The following is a 26,923-nucleotide window of genomic DNA, read 5'->3' on the forward strand; positions in this document are numbered from 1 at the left end:
TCAGTCAGTCAGTCAGTCAGTCAGTCAGTCAGTCAGTCAGTCAGTCAGTCAGTCAGTCAGTCAGTCAGTCAGTCAGTCAGTCAGTCAGACAGACAGACAGACAGACAGACAGACAGACAGACAGACAGACAGACAGACAGACAGACAGACAGACAGACAGACAGACAGACAGACAGACAGACAGACAGACAGACAGACAGACAGACAGAGCGAGATGTGATCTCAAGCTCTATTAACACAGGTCACTGTGAGTTGTTACAGACCACAGGTCACCTCACTCATATCAATAGCATATGGGTTTACTGAAACTCACAGGGAGCGTCACAGCAGGGGATAGGGAGGAACAGCAGTCATGGAGGGAAATACAATGATAAACAAATATATATTCTGTAAATCTTCATTCCTGCCCCACATAAATCCTTTTCTAACCTTAAGAAAAGGAGCAACCACAACATAATATTATTTTCGCCCAGAAAGAAAGCAAAGAATGGACATGACATATTCATATTTCCCATTGTGAGCAGAAAAACACCCACTACACTATCATTCCAATACCACAATGCCAGAGAGAAGGAGAGAGATGTATTGACTGGGAAACAATGACAGACACCAAACACACACACACACACACACACACACACACACACACACACACACACACACACACACACACACACACACACACACACACACACACACACACACACACACACACACACACACACAGCGAAGAGAACACTGGGACCTCTGACCTGCACACCGAAATCAACAGCTAAGAAAAACAACCTGGGTAGAAGACAACTGTAATTCTGAATCAACAGCTAAGAAAAACAACCTGGGTAGAAGACAACTGTAATTCTAAATCAACAGCTAAGAAAAACAACCTGGGTAGAAGACAACTGTAATTCTAAATCAACAGCTAAGAAAAACAACCTGGGTAGAAGACAACTGTAATTCTTGAGAGAGAGGAAAGGGAAGGACAGGGGAGGAATCATGCCTTGTTTCATGGCCTTAGGGGGTCTGTAACACCATTTCTCCATTCCTGTAGCTTAAAAACAGGGTAGGCAGAGCGCGGTAAAACATACAAGCTCCATCTCAACTCCAAGCAACCATGTTTGAACAGGGAAGGAGCCCCCGCTGCTCCACACGGGATCCAACATCACAAATCTCAAAAGTTAGAACAGCAACCAGACCCCCGGAGATGGTCGGAGATGGTTTGAACGTGCTAACCACCAGAGCAGGGTCATGGTCACGCAAAAAATACCCCCTCCTCTCACGCCGTCTGGGACTGATAGAACAGCTCCTCTGAAGATGGAACATTCCTCAGACAGAAACAATCAACATCTCCCCTCACATCAAAGGCCCGGGGAGAGGAAGTGACCTGGCCCACTCATCATTATTGCCAATCTGCTGGCTTCCTAAACTGTGCTGACCGTGGGCCAGGGCTGGCCAACCATTTGTGCCCGTCCCTGCGCCCAGGGATATAAACATATTGACCATACATCTTCATTCAGAGCATCTTAACAACATTAACCAATTAGTTTCCTCCAGGTTTCGTTCCTCCAGGTTTCATTTCCTCTTTGTACTGGCTCAGAGTGTTCATAGATCAGCACACCCTCTCACTGTTGAGTGACTCCCAGAGCAGAGCAGTAATTATTCAGATTATAACTAATAACCTCGTCAATTACAAAGGCCCTATCCAGGGGAATTATGGCATTGTTGTGAGAACAAATATCAATCAATCAATGTATTTATAGAGCCCTTTTTACAACAGCAGTTGTCACAAAGTGCTTATACAGAAACCCAGCCTAAAACCCCAAACAGTAAGCAATGCAGATGTAGAAGCACGGTGGCTAGAACAAACTCCCTAGAAAGACAGGAACCTAGAAATAAACCTATAGAGGAACTAAATAAAACACATCAAAACATATAATTTGTATCACACAAAGTGTCATGTGTGGGTGTCGGTATACGTTGGGAGCATCCAATGTATGTGATGATTGTGGTTATGGTGTACATGCTGCGAGGGGGTCTTATTCTAGCAATATATTCTAACAATTCTATATTTGACTTCTCTGCTCAATCATTGGGCCAACTGATAAAGCATGCACACGCACACACACAGGTGCTGACACACACCTATATCCATACAATATGTATACCACATCTATAAGTGTACACCCACTCACAGAAACAAATATGTTATACAGTACTGTACTCCAGTGTTGCCCAACCTTTATCGGTTACTGTACCACCAACTGAATTTTGCTCTGCCTGGTGTACCCCTGAAGTACCCCCTCATGTGCATTTGACCAGTAGGCCTATGGTCTCATGAGTCTTCTCAAGTACCTCCTGTGGATAGACCAAGTACCCCCAGGGGTCCTAGTACTCTGGTTGGGAACCACTGCTATACTCAATGTATTCATATCTTGCATGAGAGCGAGGAAAACATTTACCCAACATTAATGGGCCTGTGCGATTAATCATGAGGCCTATGCAGGTGGCATGTTAATGTATCCTCTGTGTGGCCTCTCAGGGGGTTGAGTAAGTGCCATGGTAGGCCTGGCCCCTCCATCCCTCACTATGCTGGCTTTGACTGACAGGCTGCGTTTATCCACCTCCACACTTTATCCTTTAGAACAACAGCCATCAATGTGAAGGAAGGAGGGAGATAAACGAGTGGCCAGAGCCCTGGGAGCGCTTCCCAAAGATTTCCCATCCATCTAGCCAACACACCCATGCAAACACGCATGCACACGTCCCCACCTCCCCTCTTCTCCACCCCTCAATCTCTCCAACCTTTTCTCCCTCTGCTTGTGTCTGACAGCAGAGCCCAATTTGACCCTTTCTCCATTACAAACGAGACAATTCAAGTCTTTGCTACTTACTGAGGGGATAGCACATCCTGTGAATCCAACAGACACATCTGAAAATGTTTTATAGAGTTCACGGACCACTTGGAGAGAGAAAAAGACGTGTGAGCGGCTAAGGGCACGTTCCAGGCACATAGTGCTCGACACTATTAATATAAATGGTAATAACACCACACAGGCTCAGAGCTTCTGAAGACTGAGGAGAGAGAGAAGAGGACAACGGGAGAGAGAGAGAGAGAGAAAGGACACCAAGAAGAGATGGGAAAGGAGAAAGAAGAGGACAAGGCCATTTCACATAAACCAAGCATGTCTGCTGTATAGACAGGTGGGATGTTTACTCGGTGCATGTCCTACATGCTGAAAAGACAAAATGCAGTGAGGCGTGAGTGTGATTTATCTGCCAAACTGTGGAAGGAATATTAATCATGGCTGTGCACCAGTGTGTACTGTATGTTCTGTATATGGCAGCTCCTATCCTGCCCTACACTGAGGAGACTGAGCAGCCAGCATGCTGAGATTCAACCTCACACCTACTTCTGTGACAATGCTATGTCAGCCCAAGGCCCAACAAGACAGGGGGAGGAGATAGAGAAAGAGCGCTGGGACGAGGGTGGAAGAGAGTGTGGGACACAGATGGAAAGAGGGAGGGGAACAGAGAGTGGAAGGAGTGTTTTTGAATTGTCCCCTAGTTCTGCGCTAAAGAGATAAATAATGAGGCTGATAGAGACTGGGGATTCTGATAATGAGACAGAACGAGACATGGCGGTGTCTCCCATGGTCTGAAAATTACACTGTTAGGGGAGTGTGTGTGTGTGTGTGTGTGTGTGTGTGTGTGTGTGTGTGTGTGTGTGTGTGTGTGTGTGTGTGTGTGTGTGTGTGTGTGTGTGTGTGTGTGTGTGTGTGTGTGTGTGTGTGTGCGTGCGTGCGTGCGTGCGTGCGTGCGTGCGTGCGTGCGTGCGTGCGTGCGTGCGTGCGTGCGTGCGTGTATAGGGAGGGGGTATTTTCTCTGCAAATAGGACTGAAATATTAATATGGACTATCTGGCTCATTAAGAAAGAGATAGTGGCCTACTTGAGCTTGACAAAAACAAACAGACTTCCTTCAAAGACGGAAAACTGACTCGTGGTGCTAAAAGCTAAAAAGGCTCATCAAATATCTAATGAGCTGGACTGCTGAAAGAGAGTTAACACAGAAACCACTGGTTTCAAAGCCATATAATAGAACAAGGTGATAGTGTTCCATGTTCTGTTTGGAAGGATATCTGCTCTCCACTGACGTTAGGGCTGTTATCCCTGAAGCACACATCACACGAGTCACATGTATCATACACATGCCTACAGTGGTAAAAAAATAAGAAGTATTGCACTGTTTGGTCTGACAGGAAAAAAATATGTGTTCTTCCACTTTGAAGTGGATACAAAGTTGGAGCTGTGTCCTTCCTGAGGTGCACCAAGACTGGGAAGTGCTCTGCGATATCACCCGCTGGGACCATGGAAGATCTGAGGCTGAATCACAAGCCTTGTGCTGGGAAGTAACCAACGACAGACAGACAGGATGTGTTTCACTATGTGTCCTTGTTGGGGCGAGAGCACATCAAGGAGATGTTTTGATGCTGTGCTTCATACTGCCTGAGCTCTCCAATGGGATTTAGGACATGGCTGAGCTCTCCAATGGGATTTAGGACATGGCTGAGCTCTCCAATGGGATTTAGGACATGGCTGAGCTCTCCAATGGGATTCAGGACATGGCTGAGCTCTCCAATGGGATTTAGGACATGGCTGAGCTCTCCAATGGGATTCAGGACATGGCTGAGCTCTCCAATGGGATTTAGGACATGGCTGAGCTCTCCAATGGGATTCGGGACATGGCTGAGCTCTCCAATGGGATTTAGGACATGGCTGAGCTCTCCAATGGGATTTAGGACATGGCTGAGCTCTCCAATGGGATTTAGGACATGGCTGAGCTCTCCAATGGGATTCAGGACATGGCTGAGCTCTCCAATGGGATTTAGGACATGGCTGAGCTCTCCAATGGGATTCAGGACATGGCTGAGCTCTCCAATGGGATTTAGGACATGGCTGAGCTCTCCAATGGGATTTAGGACATGGTTGAGCTCTCCAATGGGATTTAGGACATGGCTGAGCTCTCCAATGGTATTTAGGACATGGCTGAGCTCTCCAATGGGATTTAGGACATGGCTGAGCTCTCCAATGGGATTCAGGACATGGCTGAGCTCTCAAATGGGATTTAGGACATGGCTGAGCTCTCCAATGGGATTTAGGACATGGCTGAGCTCTCCAATGGGATTTAGGACATGGCTGAGCTCTCCAATGGAATGTAGGACATGGTTGAGCTCTCCAATGGGATTTGGGACATGGCTGAGCACTCCAATGGGATTTAGGACATGGCTGAGCTCTCCAATGGGATTTAGGACATGGCTGAGCTCTCCAATGGGATTCGGGACATGGCTGAGCTCTCAAATGGGATTTAGGACATGGCTGAGCTCTCCAATGGGATTCAGGACATGGCTGAGCTCTCCAATGGGACTTAGGACATGGCTGAGCTCTCCAATGGGATTTAGGACATGGCTGAGCTCTCCAATGGGATTTAGGACATGGCTGAGCACTCCATGGGGGTTAAGACCTGGCTCTGTTCAAATCTCACAAATGGATGTCCATCAAAAAGGTCATGTGTAGCCTACTATAGGCACCTGTGGCACCAAAGCTACCTCTCATCTCCCTCACTACAATTTGTACAATACAGGACCACTAGCTGGGATATTAAACATGTTTGGTGTGTGGAGCCCTTTGCAATCTGTCTTAAAACCCAATTGAAATGCATTACATGAGAAATGTTAGCGGGTATTGCTTTCTCATAAAATCTGGAAAATATTGCTTTTGAGAAAACAAAAAGCGGAAGCCTATATCTGAAACGAGATTACTAAAAATGGTATCAAGCCAGGCCAGAACTGGGACAACATCTATTTGCCCTCTAGGTACAGTAGCATTGGGCTTTTAAAGAATGGTTGTGTTTTTCTGTGTCACTGAGGACAGGCCAGGAAATATAACATTATGTTAGGAATTGCACGCCTTCCTATCCAGAGGGAGGCCAATCATAAATAAAATAGAGAGAAAGAAAAAAAAGGACCTCAGCATGGCAGTCATCAGTTATCTTTGAAGGTTTAATGGAATGTAGCTGCCAAGAAAGGGAGCGAGAGGGAGAGAGAGAAAGAGAGATAGATATATAGAAAGAGTGTGTGAAAGGGAGAGAGGGAGAGAGAGAAAGAAGGAGAAGAGAAATAGAGGAGGGATACGAAAAGAGATAGAGAGAGGCCCAGCATGACAGTAAATAAGAATACCACTTAGGCTATTCCCTCTCTGAATCCAACCAAAATAATACTAATTGTTGAAAATGATCATATTTTGACTTTGATATCACTGTGCAAGACGTTTGGATATAGTCAATGTACGTTCTCGAATTAGCACAGAGATACTGAGAATCTGAACATGGTGAGTCTGGGACTCCAGTACCCTACTCGTCACTCAAGTGCTTCACTATTTATCTCACTGCTATAAAACCTCCTCTCAGTCCACTAAAACCGTAGCTCTAAGCCGACTGGTCTATCCTCCACTCTTTCTCTCACTCTCTCAACAATAAAGCCATTGTTCTTCATTTCCTCTTTGGACATCTTGTTCAGCTTCCTCTCCTTGACATGTTTTTTTTTATTGCCATGCCACTCATTTCCTCTGACTGTACATTACACAGACAGCAGATTGCAACTTCCGAAGCCTGGCATAGACTGCACACTATTTGTTTGATTGTATGCCCACACACGCGCACACCTAAGCACACAAACAAATCTTAGTAATTATATAGCCATGCACAGTATCATAGGCTTCTGTGTTGCCAAGAAGTGGAAGAGTTCTAGCATAACTGAAGCGTGGGCATTCTGGCAAGGTTACACTAAATGTGTTCAGAGTATCCACGGGCACTGAAAATAGAACCAGCGTACCGATCAATATCTATCCCTACATGTTAGCATTACCGTAGCAAGATCTAGATTTGTAGTGTTCCATTGTCTTACAGTGCTGGTGAGCTTCAGGCAAACAGAGTTGGATGAGAGGAGAGGGGAATAAGAGGAATTTCACAGAAATGTGATAACAGTGACAGGGAAATGGACCAGGTACAAATATGAAACCAACAAGCAACTTCTCAAGTCAAAGTTACAGACAAATAAAAAGATGAACACATTGGAAATAAAAGAGAACGGCCCAGTGATTGTTTTTGTGCAAATATCAACACAACTAGACACAAATGTACCCTACACACCACTACCAAACATACAGATACAGTACATGAGAGAATACACAGGGTTATCACTATTCACCAGGGGCCCGATTCCAACATAGGAAATTACGCCTTTCTTATGCACGCCTTTCCTACATAATTCTAAATAGTTGGTATTCAGACTTACCTTATGAAGGTGTATAACGGGCTTTGCAGGCGTGGTTCACTTGCACTTGCTGAATAAATGTCATTCAACTGCTGAAAACCCTCCCAGTTGCTGGCCAACAGAGTTTCTTGTGGAGTGTTCATTCAATTCTTTATTTTTATTTTTTTATTTCACCTTTATTTAACCAGGTAGGCTAGTTGAGAACAAGTTCTCACTTGCAACTGCGACCTGGCCAAGATAAAGCATAGCAGTGTGAACAGACAACACAGAGTTACACATGGAGTAAACAATAAACAAGTCAATAACATGGTAGAAAAAAAGAGAATCTATATACAATGTGTGCAAAAGGCATGAGGTAGGCAATAAATCGAATAATTACAATTTAGCAGATTAACACTGGAGTGATAAATCATCAGATGATCATGTGCAAGAAGAGATACTGGTGTGCAAAAGAGCAGAAAAGTAAATAAATAAAAGCAGTATGGGGGGTGAGGTAGGTAAATTGGGTGGGTAGTTTACAGATGGACTATGTACAGCTGCAGCGATCGGTTAGCTGCTCGGATAGCAGATTTTTAAAGTTGTTGAGGGAGATAAAAGTCTCCAACTTCAGAGATTTTTGCAATTCGTTCCAGTCGCAGGCAGCAGAGAACTGGAAGGAAAGGCGTCCAAATGAGGTTTTGGCTTTAGGGATGATCAGTGAGATACACCTGCTGGAGCGCGTGCTGCGGGTGGGTGTAGCCATCGTGACCAGTGAACTGAGATAAGGCGGCACTTTACCTAGCATAGCCTTGTAGATGACCTGGAGCCAGTGGGTCTGACGACGAACATGTAGCGAGGGCCAGCCGACTAGGGCATACAGGTCGCAGTGGTGGGTCGTATAAGGTGCTTTAGTAACAAAACGAATGGCACTGTGATAAACTGCATCCAGTTTGCTGAGTAGAGTATTGGAAGCTATTTTGTAGATGACATCGCCGAAGTCGAGGATCGGTAGGATAGTCAGTTTTACTAGGGTAAGTTTGGCGGCGTGAGTGAAGGAGGCTTTGTTGCGGAATAGAAAGCCGATTCTTGATTTGATTTTGGATTGGAGATGTTTGATATGAGTCTGGAAGGAGAGTTTGCAGTCTAGCCAGACACCTAGGTACTTATAGATGTCCACATATTCTAGGTCGGAACCGTCCAGGGTGGTGATGCTAGTCGGGCGTGCGGGTGCAGGCAGCGAACGGTTGAAAAGCATGCATTTGGTTTTACTAGCGTTTAAGAGCAGTTGGAGGCCACGGAAGGAGTGTTGTATGGCATTGAAGCTCGTTTGGAGGTTAGATAGCACAGTGTCCAAGGAAGGGCCGGAAGTATATAGAATGGTGTCGTCTGCGTAGAGATGGATCAGGGAATCGCCCGCAGCAAGAGCAACATCATTGATGTATACAGAGAAAAGAGTCGGCCCGAGAATTGAACCCTGTGGTACCCCCATAGAGGGTTTTTAGTACATGCATAGGGTTTTTAGTACATTTATCTTAAGCCATCCCTTTAAATACGGTTTACCTTTTAGTTCGAATTTTGTCAACAGACTTAATAGAATATATCAAGAGAACGAGTTCAAAATATTAGGGATCAATTGAAAGACATTTTTCCACTTATTCATGGTTTCCTCACACATAAATGTGGTGGAATTGTTATGGAATCAATTCAAGGTCAGAAACCGACGTATCTGTAGACACACCTCCACCACACCTTCATTTATTTAATCTCCACCCCAAACAAATAGCAGGTGAATAGCACACTATGCTCATGCTTAAGTTCAAGGTCAGAATACACAGAGAGAAAAGTGCATAAAAAGAGAAATAAGTTCCATTTATGCGTGCTGTAACGCTCGCCTGAAGAAGAGGACCAAAGCGCAGCGTGGTACGTGTTCATGATTATTTATTCAAACTGAACACTGAAACAAAATAACAAAGTGGAACAAAACGAAACAGTTCTATCTGGTGCAAACACAAAACAGAAAACAACTACCCACAAAACACAGGTGGGAAAAGGCTACCTAAGTATGGTTCCCAATCAGAGACAACGATAGACAGCTGTCCCTGATTGAGAACCATACCCGGCCAAAACAAAGAAATACAAAACATAGAAAAATGAACATAGAATGCCCACCCAAATCACACCCTGACCAAACCAAAATAGAGACATAAAAAGCTCTCTAAGGTCAGGGCGTGACACGTGCTTAACTCAGGTCGGAATCGGGCCCAAGGTAATTTAGACCAGGATAGCACTTTCTGTTTCCCCCCACTGTAAAAAGGTTAGACGGAAATAAAATCTCTTATCTTTGATACTTTCAGCACCATAGTGTGTGTGTATCAGAGTGTGTGTGTGTGTGTGCGCGCCTTTCACCTCCCTTGCCACACATTGTGTGTTAATTTACAGTGGCTGTTTTATCTAAGCAGGTGGGTAAAAACTATCACAGCTGGATCTGGGGCCCACAGACTCATCCCCTCGTCCCTCCTTCCTCTCGTTTATCATGACCAGCCTGGGGAGGAGGAGGAGCAAGGAGGAAGAGGAGGAGGGTGGAAAAAGGAGGAAGAGGCTAGGCCAGGTTAGGCTGGATAGAATGGAAAGCTTAGCACCTCAATGAGACTGAGATAGCAGTGAAATCACTTGCTCCAGGGTGCCAACAGGGCATGGAGAGATAGAGCTGGAACACTCTCCTCTAACCACCTTACAACACGGGAGCAGATGTGTGATATTACAGTTGGAGGACTTCCTCTCTGAACAGAGAGCTGTCCCTGCAATGAAAGATACTGTAATAACTTAATGTGAGGTCATTCTGACATTGTGTTAAACCTAGTTTTGAACGCGACTGTTGCAGTAGAGAGAGAGACAGAGAGAGAGATTGAGAAATTGTATCATTTATGCTGCTGCTCTTTGCTTTTCACAAAAGTGGCACGTGTAGCTTGTTTTTATTGTTGGCCAATCATAAGTCATCAAAGAGACAATAGGCTACAGTCATAGAAACTCTGTGAGGGGCAAAAGTTAGGAGATATCTAATCAGTTAAAGAAAGATAGGCTACAATGATCAAGAGCCAACAGGTAGGCTGCTACTTTATATTCTGAATGGAATAGTTGTTGTTTTGTAACTGTGAAGGACGAGAAAGTGCATTCAGCCTCTATTAGCCTAGCAAGCTTAACTATTAACTCCCGGTTTGATGCAGTCAAGACAGGTACTACGTAATCATATTGTATGATAAATAACCTAGCTATGGCAGCTATAGTCTACTATAGCACGAGTCGGCTTGGTTGGTTGCTGTCTCTAGTCTCTCCCTCCCTCCTCCCTGTTCCATGTCACTCGCTCACACTCACAGCACCCTAAACACACAGCATGGCCCCTGCTAGAGCATCACCTCGCTCTACCTCCTCTCATTTGCGCTTTATCAGCTCCTAGCTTAAACATTTAATTTTGTTCTCCTCTCTCACTTGGATCGGAATGGGTCTGGATCTGACCAGGTCAATACGTAACGGGTCTAGTTGTCCACAGGTCTCTATATTTTAATAATAAATGTATGCATATCGGGTCGAGATGGGATAGCCCCAGGTCCATTTTGGAACAGGTCCAATTATTTGAACCCTGAAGGCCTCTAACTCAATGCATAATTTATTTATGAAGCCAAATATTTCCGGAATCCATTCAGAGACTGAGGGTAGGGATGTGATAGTTGCATCAGATATGAGTGTTGTACGTAACGAGCAGGTAAGACACAGTAGTTGACGGATATACAGTGCCAGTCAAAAGTTTGGACACACCTACTCATTCAAGGATTTTTCTTTATTTGAAAAAAAATTACATTGTAGAAAAATAGTGAAGACATCAAATCTATGAAATAACACATATGGAATCATGTAGTAACCAAAAAACGGTTAAACAAATCAAAATATATTTTCGATTTTAGATTCTTCAAAGTAGCCACCCTTGCCTTGATGACAGCTTTGTACACTCTCTCAACCAGCTTCACCTGGAATCCTTTTCCAACAGTCTTGACGGAGTTCCCAGATATGCTGAGCACTTGTTGGCTGTTTTTCCTTCACTCTGCGGTCCAACTCATCTCAAACCATCTAAATTGGGTTGAGCTTGGATGATTGGGGAGGATAGCTCATTTGATGCAGCATTCCATCACTCTCCTTCTTGGTCAAATAGCCCTTACACAGCCTGGAGGTGTGTTGGGTCATTGTCCTGTTGAAAAACAAGTGAAAGTCTCACTAATCGTAAAACAGATAGAATGGCGTATCGCTGCAGAATGCTGTGGTAGTCATGCTGGTTAAGTGTGCCTTAAATTATAAATAAATCACAGACTGTTACCAGCAAAGCACCCCCACACCATCACACCTCCTCCTCCATGATTTACGGTGGGAACCACACATGTGGAGATCATCCGTTCACCTACTCTGCGTCTCACAAAGACACAAAAATCTCAAATTTGGACTCATCAGACCAAAGGACAGATTTCCAAGGGTCTAATGTCAATTCCTCATGTTCTTTGGAGCAAGCAAGTCTCTTCTTCTCATTGGTGTCCTTTCGTAGTGGTTTCTTTGTAGCAATAGACCATGAAGGCCTGATTCACACAGTCTTCTCTGAACAGTTGATGTTGAGATGTGTCTGTTACTTGATCTCTGTGAAGCATTTATTTGGGCTGCAATTTCTGAGGCTGGTAACTCTAATGAATTCATCCTCTGCAGCAGAGGTAACTCTCAGTCTTCCTTTCCTGTGGCGGTCCTCATGAGAGCCAGTTTCATCATAGCTCTTGATGGTTTTTTCTTGATGGTTTTTTTTCTTGAAATTTTCCTGATTGACTGACCTTCATGTCTTAAAGTAATGATGGACTTTCGTTTCTCTTTGCTTATTTGAGCTGTTCTTCCCGTAATATGGAATTGGGCTATCTTCTGTATACCACCCCTACCTCTCCTTCTTGGGAAGCAAAAGTCATTCCGCTACCTAAGAATAGTAAAGCCCCCTTTACTGGCTCAAAAAGCCGACTGTAACCAACCCTTAGTAAACTTTAAAAAATGTTTTGTGTTTGACCAGATACAATGCTATTTTACAGTAAACAAATTGACAACAAACTTTCAGCATACTTATAGGGAAGGACATTCAACAAGCACAGCACTTACACAAATGACTGATGATTGGCTGAGAGAAATTGATGATAAAAAGATTGTGGGGGCTGTCATGTTAGACTTGAGTGCGGCTTTTGACATTATCGATCACAGTCTGCTGCTGGCAAAACGTATGTGTTATGACTTTACATTCCCTGCTATATTGTGGATAAAGAGTTACCTATCTAACAGAACACAGAGGGTGTACTTTAATGGAAGCATCTCCAACATAATCCAGTTAGAAACAGGAATTACCCGGGGCAGCTGTCTAGTAGGCCCCTTACTTTTTTCAATCTTTACTAATGAATTACCACTGGCTTTGAGAAAAGCCAGAGTGTCTATGAATGCAGATGACTCAACACTATACATGTCAACTACTACAGTGACTGAAATGACTGCAACACTTAACAAAGAGCTGCAGTTAGTTTCAGAGTGGGTGGCAATGAATAGGTTAGTCCTAAATATTTCTAAAACTAAAAGCATTGTATTTGGGACAAATCATTCACTCAACCCTAAACCTCAACTAAATCTTGTAATAAATAATGTGGTAATTGAGCAGGTTGATATGACTAAACTACTTAGAGTAACCCTGGATTGTAAACTGTCATGGTCAAAACATATTGATACAACAGTAGCTAAGATGGGGAGAAATCTGTCCATAATAAAGCACTACTCTACCTTCTTGACAGCACTGTCAACAAGGCAGGTCCTACAGGCCCTAGTTTTGTCGCACCTGGACTACTGTTCAGTCGTGTGGTCAGGTGCCACAAAAAAGGACTTGTGCAAGTGGGAAAAAAAGGAAATGTGCAAGTGGTTAAGAACAGGGCAGCCCTTGGATGTACACAGAGAGCTAATATTAATAATATGCATGTCAATCTCTCCTGGCTCAAAGTGGAAGAGAGATTGACTTCATCACTACTTGTGTTTATGAGAGGTATTGAGATGTTGAATGCACCGAGCTGTCTGTTTGAACTACTGGCGCACAGCTTGGAAACCCATGTATACCCCACAAGACATGCCATAAGAGGTCTCTAACAGACTATGGAAGAAGCACAGTGCTACATAGAGCCATGACTACATGGAACTCTATTCCACATCAAGTAACTCACATAAGCAGTAAAATTAGATTTAAAAAACACCTTATGGAAAGCGGTGACTGTGAAGCAACACAAACTTAGACACAGACACTTGCATACACACACACACACACACACAATAACATACACACTATACACACACGTACACAAGGATTTTGTACTGTATATATGTGGTAGTGGTGGAGTAGGGGTCTGAGGGAACACAGTGTGTTGTGAAATTAATGTGAATGAATTGTAATGTTTTTAAAATTGTATAAACTGCCTTAATTTTGCTGGACCCCAGGAAGGGTAGTTGTTGCCTTGGCAGCAGCTAATGGGGATCCATAATAAATACAATACCTTGTCACAACACAACGGATTGGCTCAAACGCATTAAGAAGGAAAGAAATGCCATAAAATATATTTTAACAAGGCCCAACTGTTAATTGAAATGCATTCCAGGTGACTACCTCATGAAGCTGGTTGAGAGAATACCAAAAGTGTGCAAAGCTGTCATCAAGGCAAAGGGTGGCTACTTTGAAGAATCTCAAATATAAAATATACTTTGATATGTTTAACACTTTTTTGGTTACTACATGATTCCATATTTGTTATTTCATAGTTTTGATCTCTTCACTATTATTCTACAATGTAGAAAATAGTAAAAAAAAAAGAAAAACCCTTGAATGAGTAGGTGTGTCCAAACTTTTGAATGGTACGGTAGATGGAAAGCTGTGCTTCATTCCTGCCTGGTTGTGTTTTGCATGTTAACCAGTGTTCACAGTTAAAACAGCAGGTAGGAAGGGAGCAGGCCCCCACTTAATCACGCCATTGAAGGAGCTTATTAGAGAACAATTACTAAATGGCAAGGCTTGTAAATCATAAATTATTTATCCAGAGGACTTTACGAAATGAGAGCAGCATTTTGCAGCAAATCTCCTCTGTGTTGACAGCAGTGGCCTCATGAGTATTCATAGGAGTGGGCTCAGCCTCAGACCAGGGCCTTCTAGTGACAGTCACCAAGGACATCAGGCCATAGCTACAGTACAGGCTGCAGTCTGTCTTTCTGTTTGCACTAACCATACTAGCACTACTGTTCATAAAGGCACTTGGAGGGCTTTTCTTTATTTTTGTTCTTTTACTTTCATTCTTTATAACTGTGCCCTCTCTCTTTCTCTCCTTGACACATATTATACTATCTGAGAGTGGAACAACAAAAATGACCTCACAAACATGTAACAATGCTGTTTTGCAATTTTTCTCCAGTCTTTGATTAACCTTCCTTAAGAGGCCTGAGCTTACATGCCTTTTATGCCCAGCTTATCTCTCATTCCATTGGATAGAGTGCTACTTAAAGGACCAATAACAAAAGCCGAGACTAGAAAGTGCCCAAACGCAAGCATGCACACACACACAGAGGCTATGTGAGAGCTGTTGGCTTCACATAGGGAAAAAAGAGAAGGGATAAGAAGCGGAAGTGGAAGAAAGCGGCTCACCACAGATGTGTATAATCAGCTACAAGTACTACTATTTATCATTAGTCAATGTCAATGGGGTTGTTTCTCTCTGTTGCAGGTGGAGTGTGTTTCCCCTTGCCATTGAGGGCCCTGTCTAAGGGCTCTCTCTCTCTCTCTCTCTCTCTCTCTCTCTCTCTCTCTCTCTCTCTCTCTCTCTCTCTCTCTCTCTCTCTCTCTCTCTCTCTCTCTCTCTCTCTCTCTCTCTCTCTCTCTCTCTCTCTCTCTCTCTCTCTCTCTCTCTCTCTCTCTCTCTCTCTCTCGCTCTCTCGCTCTCTCGCTCTCTCGCTCTCTCTCTCGAAAAATCACTAGGGGATTAGTATTACTGTAATGTTCTAAATGGCCAGTGACATTGAAGAAAATACTGGGCTGTACATAATGAGGATCAAAATGGATCATTTAAAATGGGCTAAGTATAAAAGGGCACATTACTACGATCATAAAAAAAAGTAATCAAAGCTTGAGCCTTTGTCCATCAAACGCTATACTTGATCCCAGGCTGTACAACCACAGTGGGGAAAACCAGAGTGACTGAATTCAGGTCAGCTCAAGCGGGAGAAGCAGAGATTTAGCGCTAACCAATTTAACGAGACCCACATTTTAAAGTAATGTCTCTGCAAAGGGTGTAGGGTGTAGGGTATTGCCCAGACTAAACATTGTCATTGGCAATTTCCATTCATGAAGAAATCTTTTGCTACATCTACACATGATTGAGAGAGACCCGGTGCGCCTCGGTGTGTTGAGTACACATTTGGCTACCAAGCCACTGTCTACCTGTGAATTAATATCCATTGTAGTGACTTGAGAGAAAAAAACTGTCACTTCTAATCTTCTGCCTTCAAAACAATTCAACAAAACCAACACTGGCTGTCATGAAAATGTATATTATCACTGCTGTTTTCCTGGCAAAAGAAAAGCAGAGCACTCTCCTGTAATACAGGTCAGCACAGCACCTGTGACATACAAAGGTAATGTACCATTAGCTGGAAACATATAATGACTAGCACAGCAAAGCATGATGGCAACGGGGTGCCCACGCACACACAATTACACACAGGAACACACACAGGCATGCACGGACGGACGAAGCATGCACATACCCACACTCTGCCCTGCCACTGACATCTTTAATTACCTCTTAGACACAATCACTCTCCTTAACCGTGTGTTAATTATGCACTTTTTCCACAGTACATTCTTCTTCCCTCAACCTTAGCTCTGTATCCTCTCTCTCTCTCTCTCTCTACAGATAAGGACATGAGCAGGGGGAGTTGGAAGCACTCATTTGCATTCACCACAGTAACACTCTCACAGAACTGAGTCACACGCCTATTGGACTAGGACATTCTATTCTGCATCAGGACGGACATCAACAGAGTGGACTACACCGCAAATCAAACATATTGAATCATTCAAGAACCCATCAGTATAACAGAAGAGGGACTTTGGCTTTTCATCGATCAGTTTTGCAATGCGTGGAACATGAAAATGTAAATGCAATAAGATGCAGCATGAATTTCCAAGGCTTTCTATGAATTTCTAGGCCTGTTACACAGTGCATCAACTTTATTGGAGGAATAAAACATTTAAAAAATGACAACATAAAATTGAAATAATTTCAAACTGCCAATACCAGCCAAATCCACCAAATGTCAAATGATATTCATCTGTTGGCTAAGGACAGCAGAGGCTGCTAAAGTTCCGATGAAACCAAACAGAAGAAAGAGTGACATTTTGCCATCCAAGGGACACGACACACTTGGCCGCCGGGTTGAGGGATCACTTGCGATTTTTTACTGGATCTTAAAGCTGTCTCTAAGCTGCTCCACATTATGTCCTGTCAGATCAATACGGGACCACCCTCTACTCTATCCCATCTTGACAGGAGGCTGTCTCCTACCCCCACTGGTCCTCATTCATACACTGGGGTTTTCTAGAATCCTCGCCTCCACTTTATTCATCCTGATGTTCCCATTCCCTCTCCTTTCTCCCACATTTCCTATCCATTTTGTTTACCACGTCATATAATCCCCTCTATCTCCCCAGACCACCCCCACACTTCCCCAACCAACCTCCCATACCCAGATGTGGGGGCAGACCCCTCACTCTCACCTCCACTGGGAACCTCCTGCCGTTGATGCTGTGTTCAGAGCCATCTGATCCATTGCTCTGGCCCCAGTGGAACTCCACCTTCTCAGCCTTAAAACGCCCCGGCAGGCCTGCACCACGCACAAAGTAGTCATCCTTCAGCATGATGGCCACTGAAAGAGAAAGAGAGAGAGAGTCACCATATTATCACACTTCATAATGTTCACACACTGAAGGAACATAATGAAAAATTACTTACGAATTAGCTAAACTTATCATGAATTATTGCAAATTGTATAAACAAGACAGAACAAACACCAGTAAGATTCACACCAACTACTTTTTCTGAGCTTTTGCATTCACCACATTTTGTGTGGTTATTCTTAGATACTGTTTAGAGGGAATTGTTGATATGTTCTTTAATGTTTATTCTAGATCACATTTTCTTTGGAAATATGAGCTAAAAATGCAGTTTAGTATTTTACAGATAGAAAGATTTAAAAAAATATATATCCAAAAATCTTCTCTATACAAGTCTCGTCCTGGAGTGTCTTAACAAAATGAAACCAAAATATTTCGGCTGACTTCCTCCAGTGACTAGAAAAATAGAACTGCAGTATATGCAAATAGGCACATATTTAATGAGATATTGCCTCATTGCATATTTTTATACAATATTTCAGAAAAGTTGTAATACAAAAAGGCCTTATATTGGTGTCTATATTCAACTGGTAAAAGGTCATTGTGATATGAATCAGGGGGGAAAAAGACCCAATTAAGGTGTGATGCCTCACCTTAAAGAAGAACAGACAGCATTTTAGCAACATTAAATCTTTTAAAAATCTGTTCATATACACCCCCAAGAAGAATATGACAAGCGAGCACATAGATATGGTCACTTTCACGTTTTCATAAATTCTTAGAATGTTTGGGAATTACGTATACCAAGGCATTTGTGAGCATTCTATAGCAATATAGAGTGGGAAACGTCCGTGCGTTCGGACATTTAATAGACACTGCAGTAAATAAAATCTAATAAAAACATCTGTCTCATCCAGGACCAGAGTCTACACAGACCGGAGCACCATAGCCAATCAGAGCTAGAGTAGGCCTTTATACAAACAAGTCATTTGCCACACAGGCATGCCATCATTCACTTTGAACTGGACTGTGTGTTTACAGGCAGTTGCACCAGCACAACATTAGATCATTAGAACGCATTCACCAAAATTCACAAAATACACCTGAATGGATATCTAAAAATATGTCAATACCACGGGAGAGCTTGCAAACTATTACGGACTACAAAGGGAAACCCAGCCGTGAGCTGCCCAGTGACTAAGGCCTACCAGACGAGCTAAATGCCTTTTATGCTCGCTTCGAGGCAAGCAACATTGAAGCATGCATGAGAGCACCAGCTGTTCCGGACGACTGTGTGATCATGCTCTCCGTAGCCGATGTGAGCAAGACCTTTAACTTCTTTCAGCTAGGGGGCAGAATTTTTATGTTTGGAAAAATAACGTTCCCAAGGTAAACGGACTATTTCTCAGGTCCAGATGCTAGAATATGCATATAATTGACAGATTAGGATAGAAAACACTCTAAAGTTTCCAAAACTGTCAAAATATTGTCTGTGAGTATAACAGAACTGATTTTGCAGGGGAAAACCTGAGGAAATCCAACCCGGAAGTGCCTTTTATTTGGAAAAATCTCTGTTCCGTTGCCTGCCCCTCCTCCATTTAAAGGGGTATCAACCATATTCTTTTTCCAATGGTTTCGTCAGGCTGTGACCAGGCTTTAGACATAGTTTCAAGCTTTTATTTAGAAAAATTAGCGAGATTTTTCAAAACGCGTCAGGTGTCCTTTGATTAGTTCCTGCGCGCGAGAGATGTAGCTAGACATTTTCTTTCTCTGTAGTATTGAATAGGTTACCGTCCGGTTGAAATATTATCGATTATGTATGTTAAAAACAACCTGAGGATTGATTATAAAAAACATTTGACATGTTTCTACGAACATTACGGATACTTTCAGGACCGGAACGAGCCTGTGGTTTTCTGAACGTAACGTGCAAACCAAATGGCGGTTTTTGGTTATAAAACTAATCTTTATCGAACAAAAATAACATTTATTGTGTAACTGGGAGTCTCGTGAGTGCAAACATCCGAAGATTATCAAAGGTAAGCGATTAATTTTATTGCTTTTCTGACTTTCGTGACCAAGCTAATTTGAGGCTAGCTGTTCTTACTGTTTTGTCTAGTGATTGATAAACTCACAAATGCTTGGATTGCTTTCGCTGTAAAGCATATTAAAAAAATCTGACACGATAGGTGGATTAACAACAAGCTAAGCTGTGTTTTGGTATATTTCACTTGTGATTTCATGATTATAAATATATATATATATTTTTTTTAATTTGGCGCTCTGCAATTCAGCGGTTGTTTACGAAAATGATCCCGCTAAAGGGATCCGTGCGGCAAGAAGTTAAACAGGTCAACATTCACAAGGACGCGGAGCCAGACGGATTACCAGGACATGTTCTCAGAGCATGCGCGGACCAACTGGCAAGTGTCTTCACTGACATTCTTAACCTCTCCCTGACCAAGTCTGTAATACCTACATGTTTTCAAGCAGACCACCACAGTCCCTGTGCCCAAGAAAGCGAAGTTAACCTGCCTAAATGACTACCGCCCCGTAGCACTCACGTTGGTAGCCATGAAGTGCTTTGAAAGGCTGGTCATGGCTCACATCAACACCATCATCCCGGAAATCCTAGACCCACTCCAATTTGCATACCGCCCCAACAGATCCACAGATGACGCAATCTCGATCGCACTCCACAATACACTTTGCCACCTGGACAAAAGGAACACCTATGTGAGAATGCTGTTCATTGACTACAGCTCAGGATTCAACACCATAGTGCCCTTCAAGCTCATCACCAAGCTAAGAACCCTGGGACTAAACACCTCCCTCTGCAACTGGATCCTGGATGGGCTGCACCCAGGTGGTAACGGTAGGCAACAACACATCTGCCACGCTGATCCTCAGGGGTGCGTGCTTAGTCCCCTCCTGTACTCCCTGTTCACCCACAAATGCATGGCCAAACACGACTCCAACACTGTCATTAAATTTGCTGATGAAACAACAGTGTTAGGCCTGATCACAATGAGACAGCTTATAGGAAGGAGGTCAGAGACCTGGCAGTGTGGTGCCAGGACAACAACCTCTCCCTCAACATGATCAAGACAAAGGAGCTGATCGTGGACTACAGGAATAGGAGGGCCGAACAGTCCCCCATTAACGTCGACGGGGCTGTAGTGGAGCGGGTCGAGAGTTTCAAGTTCTTTTGTGTCCACATCACCAACAAACTATCATGGTCCAAACACACCAAGACAGTCGTGAAGAGGGCACGACAACACTTTTTCCCACTCAGGGGACTGAAAACATTTGGCATGGGTCCCCAGATCCTCAAAAAGTTATACAGCTGCACCATCGAGAGCATCCTGACCGGTTGCATCACTGCCTGGTATGGCAACTGCTCGGCATCTGACCGTGAGGTGATACAGAGGGTAGTGCGTACGGCCCAGTACATCACTGGGGCCAAACTTCCTGCCATTCAGGACCTCTATACTAGGCGGTTTCAGAGGAAGGCCCAAAAAATTGTCAAAGAATCCAGTTACACAAGTCATAGACTGTTTTCTCTAGTACCGCACGGCAAGCGGTACTGGAGTGCCAAGTTTAGGTTCCAAAAGACTCCTTAACAGCTTCTACCCTCAAGCCATAAGACAGCTGAACAATTATTCATTTAACCCCTGCTTTGTTTTACACTGCTGCTACTCACTGTTTATTATCTATGCATACTGTAGTCACTTTATGTACAAATTACCTCGACTAACCTGTACCCTTGCACATTTACTCGGTACCGGTACCCCTGTATATAGCCTCGTTATTGTTATTTTATTGTGTTATTTTTTATTTTACTTTATACCTTAGTTTATTTAGAAAATATTTTCTTACCTCTATTTCTTGAACTGCGTTGTTGGTTTAAGGGCTTGTAAATAAGCATTTCACGGTTGTTGTATTCGGAAAATGTGACAAAAACTATTTGAGTTCATTTGAGTCCTCTTGCATTTTGGAACTTTGCAGCGCTATTAATCAAACAATCATGAAAAGGTAGGCTCTCTCTCCCTCAGTTATGCACATCAACAACAACATGATCAACAACTAATGCTAGCCATAGCAAAATGAGCTAGAATCTAACCAAGGAAGATAAAATAAACCCTATCAAATTTTTCCAGATAGTTGTAAAAAAATGAATTTAATCCATTTTAGAATAAGGTGTAAAGTATCACAAATTTGGTTCAGTCTGCTTTCCAACATACACTGGGAGACAAATTCACCTTTCAGCAGGACAATAACCAAAAACACAAGGCCAAATGTACACTAAAGTTGCTTACCAAGACGACATTGAATGTTCCTGAATGGCCAAGTTACAGTTTGACTTACAGTATCAGTCATAAGTTTGGACACACCTACTCATTCAAGGGTTTTTCTTTATTTTTACTATTTTCTACATTGTAGAATAATAGTGAAGTCATCAAAACTATGAAATAACACATATGGAATCATATAATAACCAAAAAAGTGTTAAACAAATCAAAATATACTTTACATTTGAGATTCTTCAAAGTAGCCACCCTTTGCCTTGATGACAGCTTTGCACACTCTTGGCATTCTCTCAACCAGCTTCATGAGAAAGTCACCTGGAATGCATTTCAATTAACAGGTGTGCCTTGTTAAAAGTTAATTTGTGGAATTTCTTTCCTTCTCTATGCGATTTAGACAATCAGTTGTGTTGTGAAAAGGTAGGGGTGGTATACAGAAGATAGCCCTATTTGGTAAAAGACCAAGTTCCTATTATCGGAAAGATATCTAAAATAGGCAAAGAAAAATGACAGTCCATCATTACTTTAAGACATGAAGGTCAGTCTTTAAGATGAAGGTCAGTCAATCCCAAAAAATGTCAAGAACTTTGAAAGTTTCTTCAAGTGCAGTCGCAAAAAACACCAAGAGCTATGATGAAACTGGCTCTCATGAGGACCACCACAGGAAAAGAAGACCCAGAGTTACCTCTGCTGCAGAGGATAAGTTCATTAGAGTTACCAGCCTCAGAAATTGCAGCCCACATAAATGCTTCACAGAGTTCAAGTAACAAACACATGTCAACATCAACTGTTCAGAGGAGACTGCGTGAATCAGGCCTTCATGATCGAACTGCTGCAAAGAAACCACTACTAAAGGACACCAATGAGAAAAAGAGACTTGCTTGGGCCAAGATACACAAGCAATGGACATTAGACCAGTGGAAATCTGTCCTTTGGTCTGATGAGTCCAAATTTGCGATTTTTGTGTCTTTGTGAGACGCAGAGTAGGTGAACGGATGATCTCCGCATGTGTGGCTCCCACCGTGAAGCATGGATTAGGAGGTGTGATGGTGTGGGGGTGCATTGCTGGTGATTTAAAGGCACACTAAACCAGCATGGTTACCACAGGATTCTGCAGCAATATGCCATCCCATCTGGTTTGCGCTTAGTGGGACTATCATTTGTTTTTCAACAGGACAATGACTCAACACACCTCCAGGCTGTGTAAGGGCTATTTGACCAGGAAGGAGCGTGATGGAATGCTGCATCAGATGACCTGGCCGCCACAATCAAGACTTGAAAATGGCTGTCTAGCAATGACCAACAATCAACTTGACAGATCTTGAATAATTTTTTTAAGAATAATGTGCAAATATTGTGCAATCCAGGTGTGCAACGTTCTTAGAGACTTACCCCAAAAGACACAGCTGTAATCGCTGCCAATGCGTCTATAAAGTATTGACTCAGGGGTGTGAATCAGGGGTGTGAATAGTTATGTAAATTAGAAATGTCTATATTGAATTTTCAATACATTTGTAAACATTTCTAAAAACATGTTTTCACATTGTCATTATGGGGTATTGTATGTAGATGGGTGAGATTTTTTTTTATTTAATAAATTTTGAATTCAGGCTGTAACACAACAAAATGTGAATGCTTTCTGAAGGCACTGTATCTTCTCAGCCACTTCTAATTGTCTCTGCAAGTCCATTGTTATTTCATCATCCTCTTGTTGAAATAAAGTGGGAATTGACAGAGGGGTACATTTTTGGGATTCACAAATTTGTCTGAATAGACTCATATTTAATTCACCAATATGACCGTAAATAAATGCTCCCATTGTCAAACCGATGTCTTACTGTCATTGCATTTCAGAATCGTTTTTACTCCTCCTTTCACAGGAGATTTCTGTCCCATTTCGAAGAAGCACTCAAGTGGCCTGTTTGTCATCTTAACATCTTCAGCAAAGTCTGAAACTTGAGACATGTCAAACTAAATACACTAGGTCTTTCAAATACATTGACTTAGTTTGACATTTCTCAGGTCGGATACTCTGCCAAAGTCTTTGACCCTTGAACAATTGGCTGGTCTATCACAGTTTATTTCCTCTCCTTGTGTAGTTTGTTTCCTCTGGGAGATATTGGAGATTTTAAGAGATGTGTTGCCTGGTGCTTTTACAAGGTTGTTGGCACTCCCACTGAAATTCTACCAGTCTGCATCCAGGATGCTAAGGTTACACTAAGTAGTAAGGCCTCCTGTGGGAGCCTGGCCTTCTTGGCATACCTCATAATACCACTGAGACTACAAATGGCAGCCAAATAAAAGCTGAGGGATTAACAATGCATAGTGTGCTTAAGGTGTTGCTTAGCATCTATTGCATGGGACTCAAAGCAGAGAAAGGTGATGTGGAGGGAGACTACCACTGTGGCTAAGCTAAATACACTTCACTGTATTGCTGCTACGTTTAGTCTCATTTTATGGTTACGGTTTATGCTAACAGGCTAGCGGAAGGGATGGCATGGCAGTTTCCATTAGCGCTCAGAGCAAGGCAGGGATAAAAAACAAATTTCTTGCTCTCTATTTTCATAATTTGTTTTTGCCTTTTGTTGATTCAGCGTCCTAATCCAGCATGCAAGGGGAAGGCAGGTCCTGGGAGTTTCATTAGCGATGGGAGCCAGTGTTTGGGAACGCTAACTGGCGTGCAGGAATTAGATGCTAAGCCAGCGAGACCTTGGACCGCAGTGTGTGAAAACAGGGGGCTGATATGGATATAAAGCCTTGATCAATGCAAATATTTCTTCAAGACTTGAAGACTCCAAGTCCTCATGAATTTCTTAAAAGGTTTATTTGATACGATTCTGGGAAAGTATTCTCCCTTCATCCTTCCAGCCGCCCTCCTCTCCCTCTCAAAAACCCTGATACTATTCTTCTGGCCGTGAGACATATAATGACTTCCTGCTTCAAGGTGAAAGGATTAGAGTTCAGCCGAGGCTACAGTTTTCACAGAAGCATGAGGACTTTGAGAAGAAGCTGATTGAAGCATCCATTATTCAGAGATGCTTACCCCTTCCTTCCTGGTTTACTACACTGTTCATCAGCCACCCCCTTCAGGTGATTACTTCACAGATGCTCAGCTGTCATTTATAAATAGTGGAGAATGTACTGTATAAATAATGCATGGCACAACAAGAGGACATTTGTCTTGTTAGGCATGCATTATGGAGTAAGCAGAGATAAGAAGCTGTGCGCTATTTCGTTCCGCAGCTGTTGTTTGTGTTAGCACTTTATTTGACTCGGTGGGCTGCGCCACTGCTACGCTAACGTGCTGTACTAACCTGTACTACACTGGTGCTCCCCCACCATGCCTGCAGAGCAGACAGCTCAGGGGTGGCCCTCATCCTTTAACACACCGTGGCCTTGGGAAGAGACGGCTGTGGCCATCAGAGTCTCGGAAAAACACCACGCGATCAGGGACAGACATTTCTCATGCTGAATGAGTTGAGGAGTCTCTCTCTCGCTCTCTCTTTCTCCGAGTCTTCTCTCTAACACTGAGTGACGACAGGGATGCTAATAAACTGCTGAGAAGACGTACAGTACCCCATCAGATGAACCTGACTCTCTTTCATCTAAACAACAAGCCTTTCAATCCCCCCCCCCCCCCCCCACACCACACTACACTACATTGAGGAATGTGTATGGGCCATTCACTCACTCACTGCCTACTAGAGAGGGAGCAGAAAATAACACCAGTGTTAGCCTTGATAGAAATATGGCAAGCTTTATGGGCTATAAGATCTTCATTATATGATAGAACAGTTTAAGGGGAACACAATAGATCATTCACAGAGAGTGGGATTACATGTTATACAAGGTGTACGTATGTGCCCACCATTTTAAAAGCAGATACAGGGGTCCATTAAGGTTCACCATTTGGGAGAGATGGACCAGGGACAACACCAGTTCATACATGACACATCGTGTCCAGAGAGATTCATAAAATAAAATATCTGGCAATACAGAAATCACACTGGGACATTTGTTTCCCCAGGTCTGCAGAGAGACCCTGTAATAGGACATCTGGCCTTGTTGTGACTGCTGTCAATACTGACGCCAGCCACCTGTGGCCCTCGCTCCCACAAGCATTTCAACTAAATTTGTAGGCAGAAAGAGAGGACGATCCATCTTTGTGACAGATAGAAATTGTGAAAAATACCTGTCTCAGACAGGGAACATCCATGAGATGCCATAAGAGGCTGAATGCAGGTTTTCAGGTTTTCCTCTGTACCAATGATAGATTCACTAATAGGGAGACATCACCTAAACGCGCAAATCCACTCCTACCACAAATATTGTATTGGACTGCTCAACATGTTTTTAAACTATCAGAATGTATATATAAAGTGTGATTTTAAAGGAGATACGCCTATTTTTCTCCCATGTTGTGGAAGCTTGGCGAATTACAACAGGCTATTTTAAAACAATTCTCCCCCTTCCCTCCCCTACCCCCTTTCTCAACAAGCCTAGAGTCACTCCCCCTTTGCACGGTCTCTCCCTTTCGTTCTAAAACGTGTGGATAGACATAGCTATTTAAGGCTATTTGTTTACATAGACATAGCTAGCCAGCCATTTCATACGGCTACAGCAACAGCAGCAGTCCACTAGCTAACCACTGGACACACAGAATGTTGGGTGATAAGGTGAAATATAACGTTAAACCATATCGCAACGTATGACGTTAAACCATATCGCAACGTTGTACTTTCAATTTGTCAATTGTTCTGTCGGTTCCCTTGCTAACGTTTGATAAAACACAGCTAGTTTGACATTATTGCAGCTGTAGCTAGTTGCAATAGTTTCAACCTGTAACGAGTGAGCTGAGAGTCGGGAAGCAAGTTCAGTGAATGAGGTTATAATAAATAAAAGAAACAATGACCACGAAACACAAACAACGCACCGACATGAAAACAGAGCCAATAAAACCTGAGGAAAGAACCAAGCGGAGTGACAGATATAGGGAAGATAATCAAGGAGGTGATGGAGTCCAGGTGAGTGTCATGAGGCGCAGATGCACGAGACGATGGTGACAGGTGTGCGGGATAATCAGAAGCCTGATGACCTAAAGGCCGGAGAGGGAGTATACGTGACTCAACCTTGTCAAATTGTTTTGTAATAGCCAATGCATGTAAGAAAGTATCTCACATAGCAGGACATCTAACGTGATTCAATGTATGCGCAGGTTGTGTTGGACAATGTTGATGGCAGTCAGACTAGCAGGGCAAGAGGCAGGGGTAGAGGAAGAGCCATGAGCAGAGGATGGACAGGCAGAGGCAGGGGTAGAGGAAGAGCCATGGGC

The 26,923-nt window shown here is 43.1% G+C and overlaps 1 protein-coding gene across 2 annotated transcripts in view; it reads right to left on the reverse strand.

Moving 5' to 3' along the window:
* Positions 1-26,923, reverse strand: part of LOC139535651 (receptor-type tyrosine-protein phosphatase gamma-like) — a 312,527-nt gene that overhangs the window by 84,063 nt on the left and 201,541 nt on the right. For both annotated transcript variants that reach the window (XM_071335271.1, XM_071335272.1), the window contains exon 4: positions 17,168-17,316. In XM_071335271.1, coding sequence (XP_071191372.1) covers positions 17,168-17,316 — 149 coding nt within the window. The remainder of the gene's footprint in view (positions 1-17,167; positions 17,317-26,923) is intronic.

Source organism: Salvelinus alpinus, chromosome 12, assembly GCF_045679555.1.
Source record: "Salvelinus alpinus chromosome 12, SLU_Salpinus.1, whole genome shotgun sequence".
Classification (NCBI taxonomy): Eukaryota; Metazoa; Chordata; class Actinopteri; order Salmoniformes; family Salmonidae; genus Salvelinus; species Salvelinus alpinus.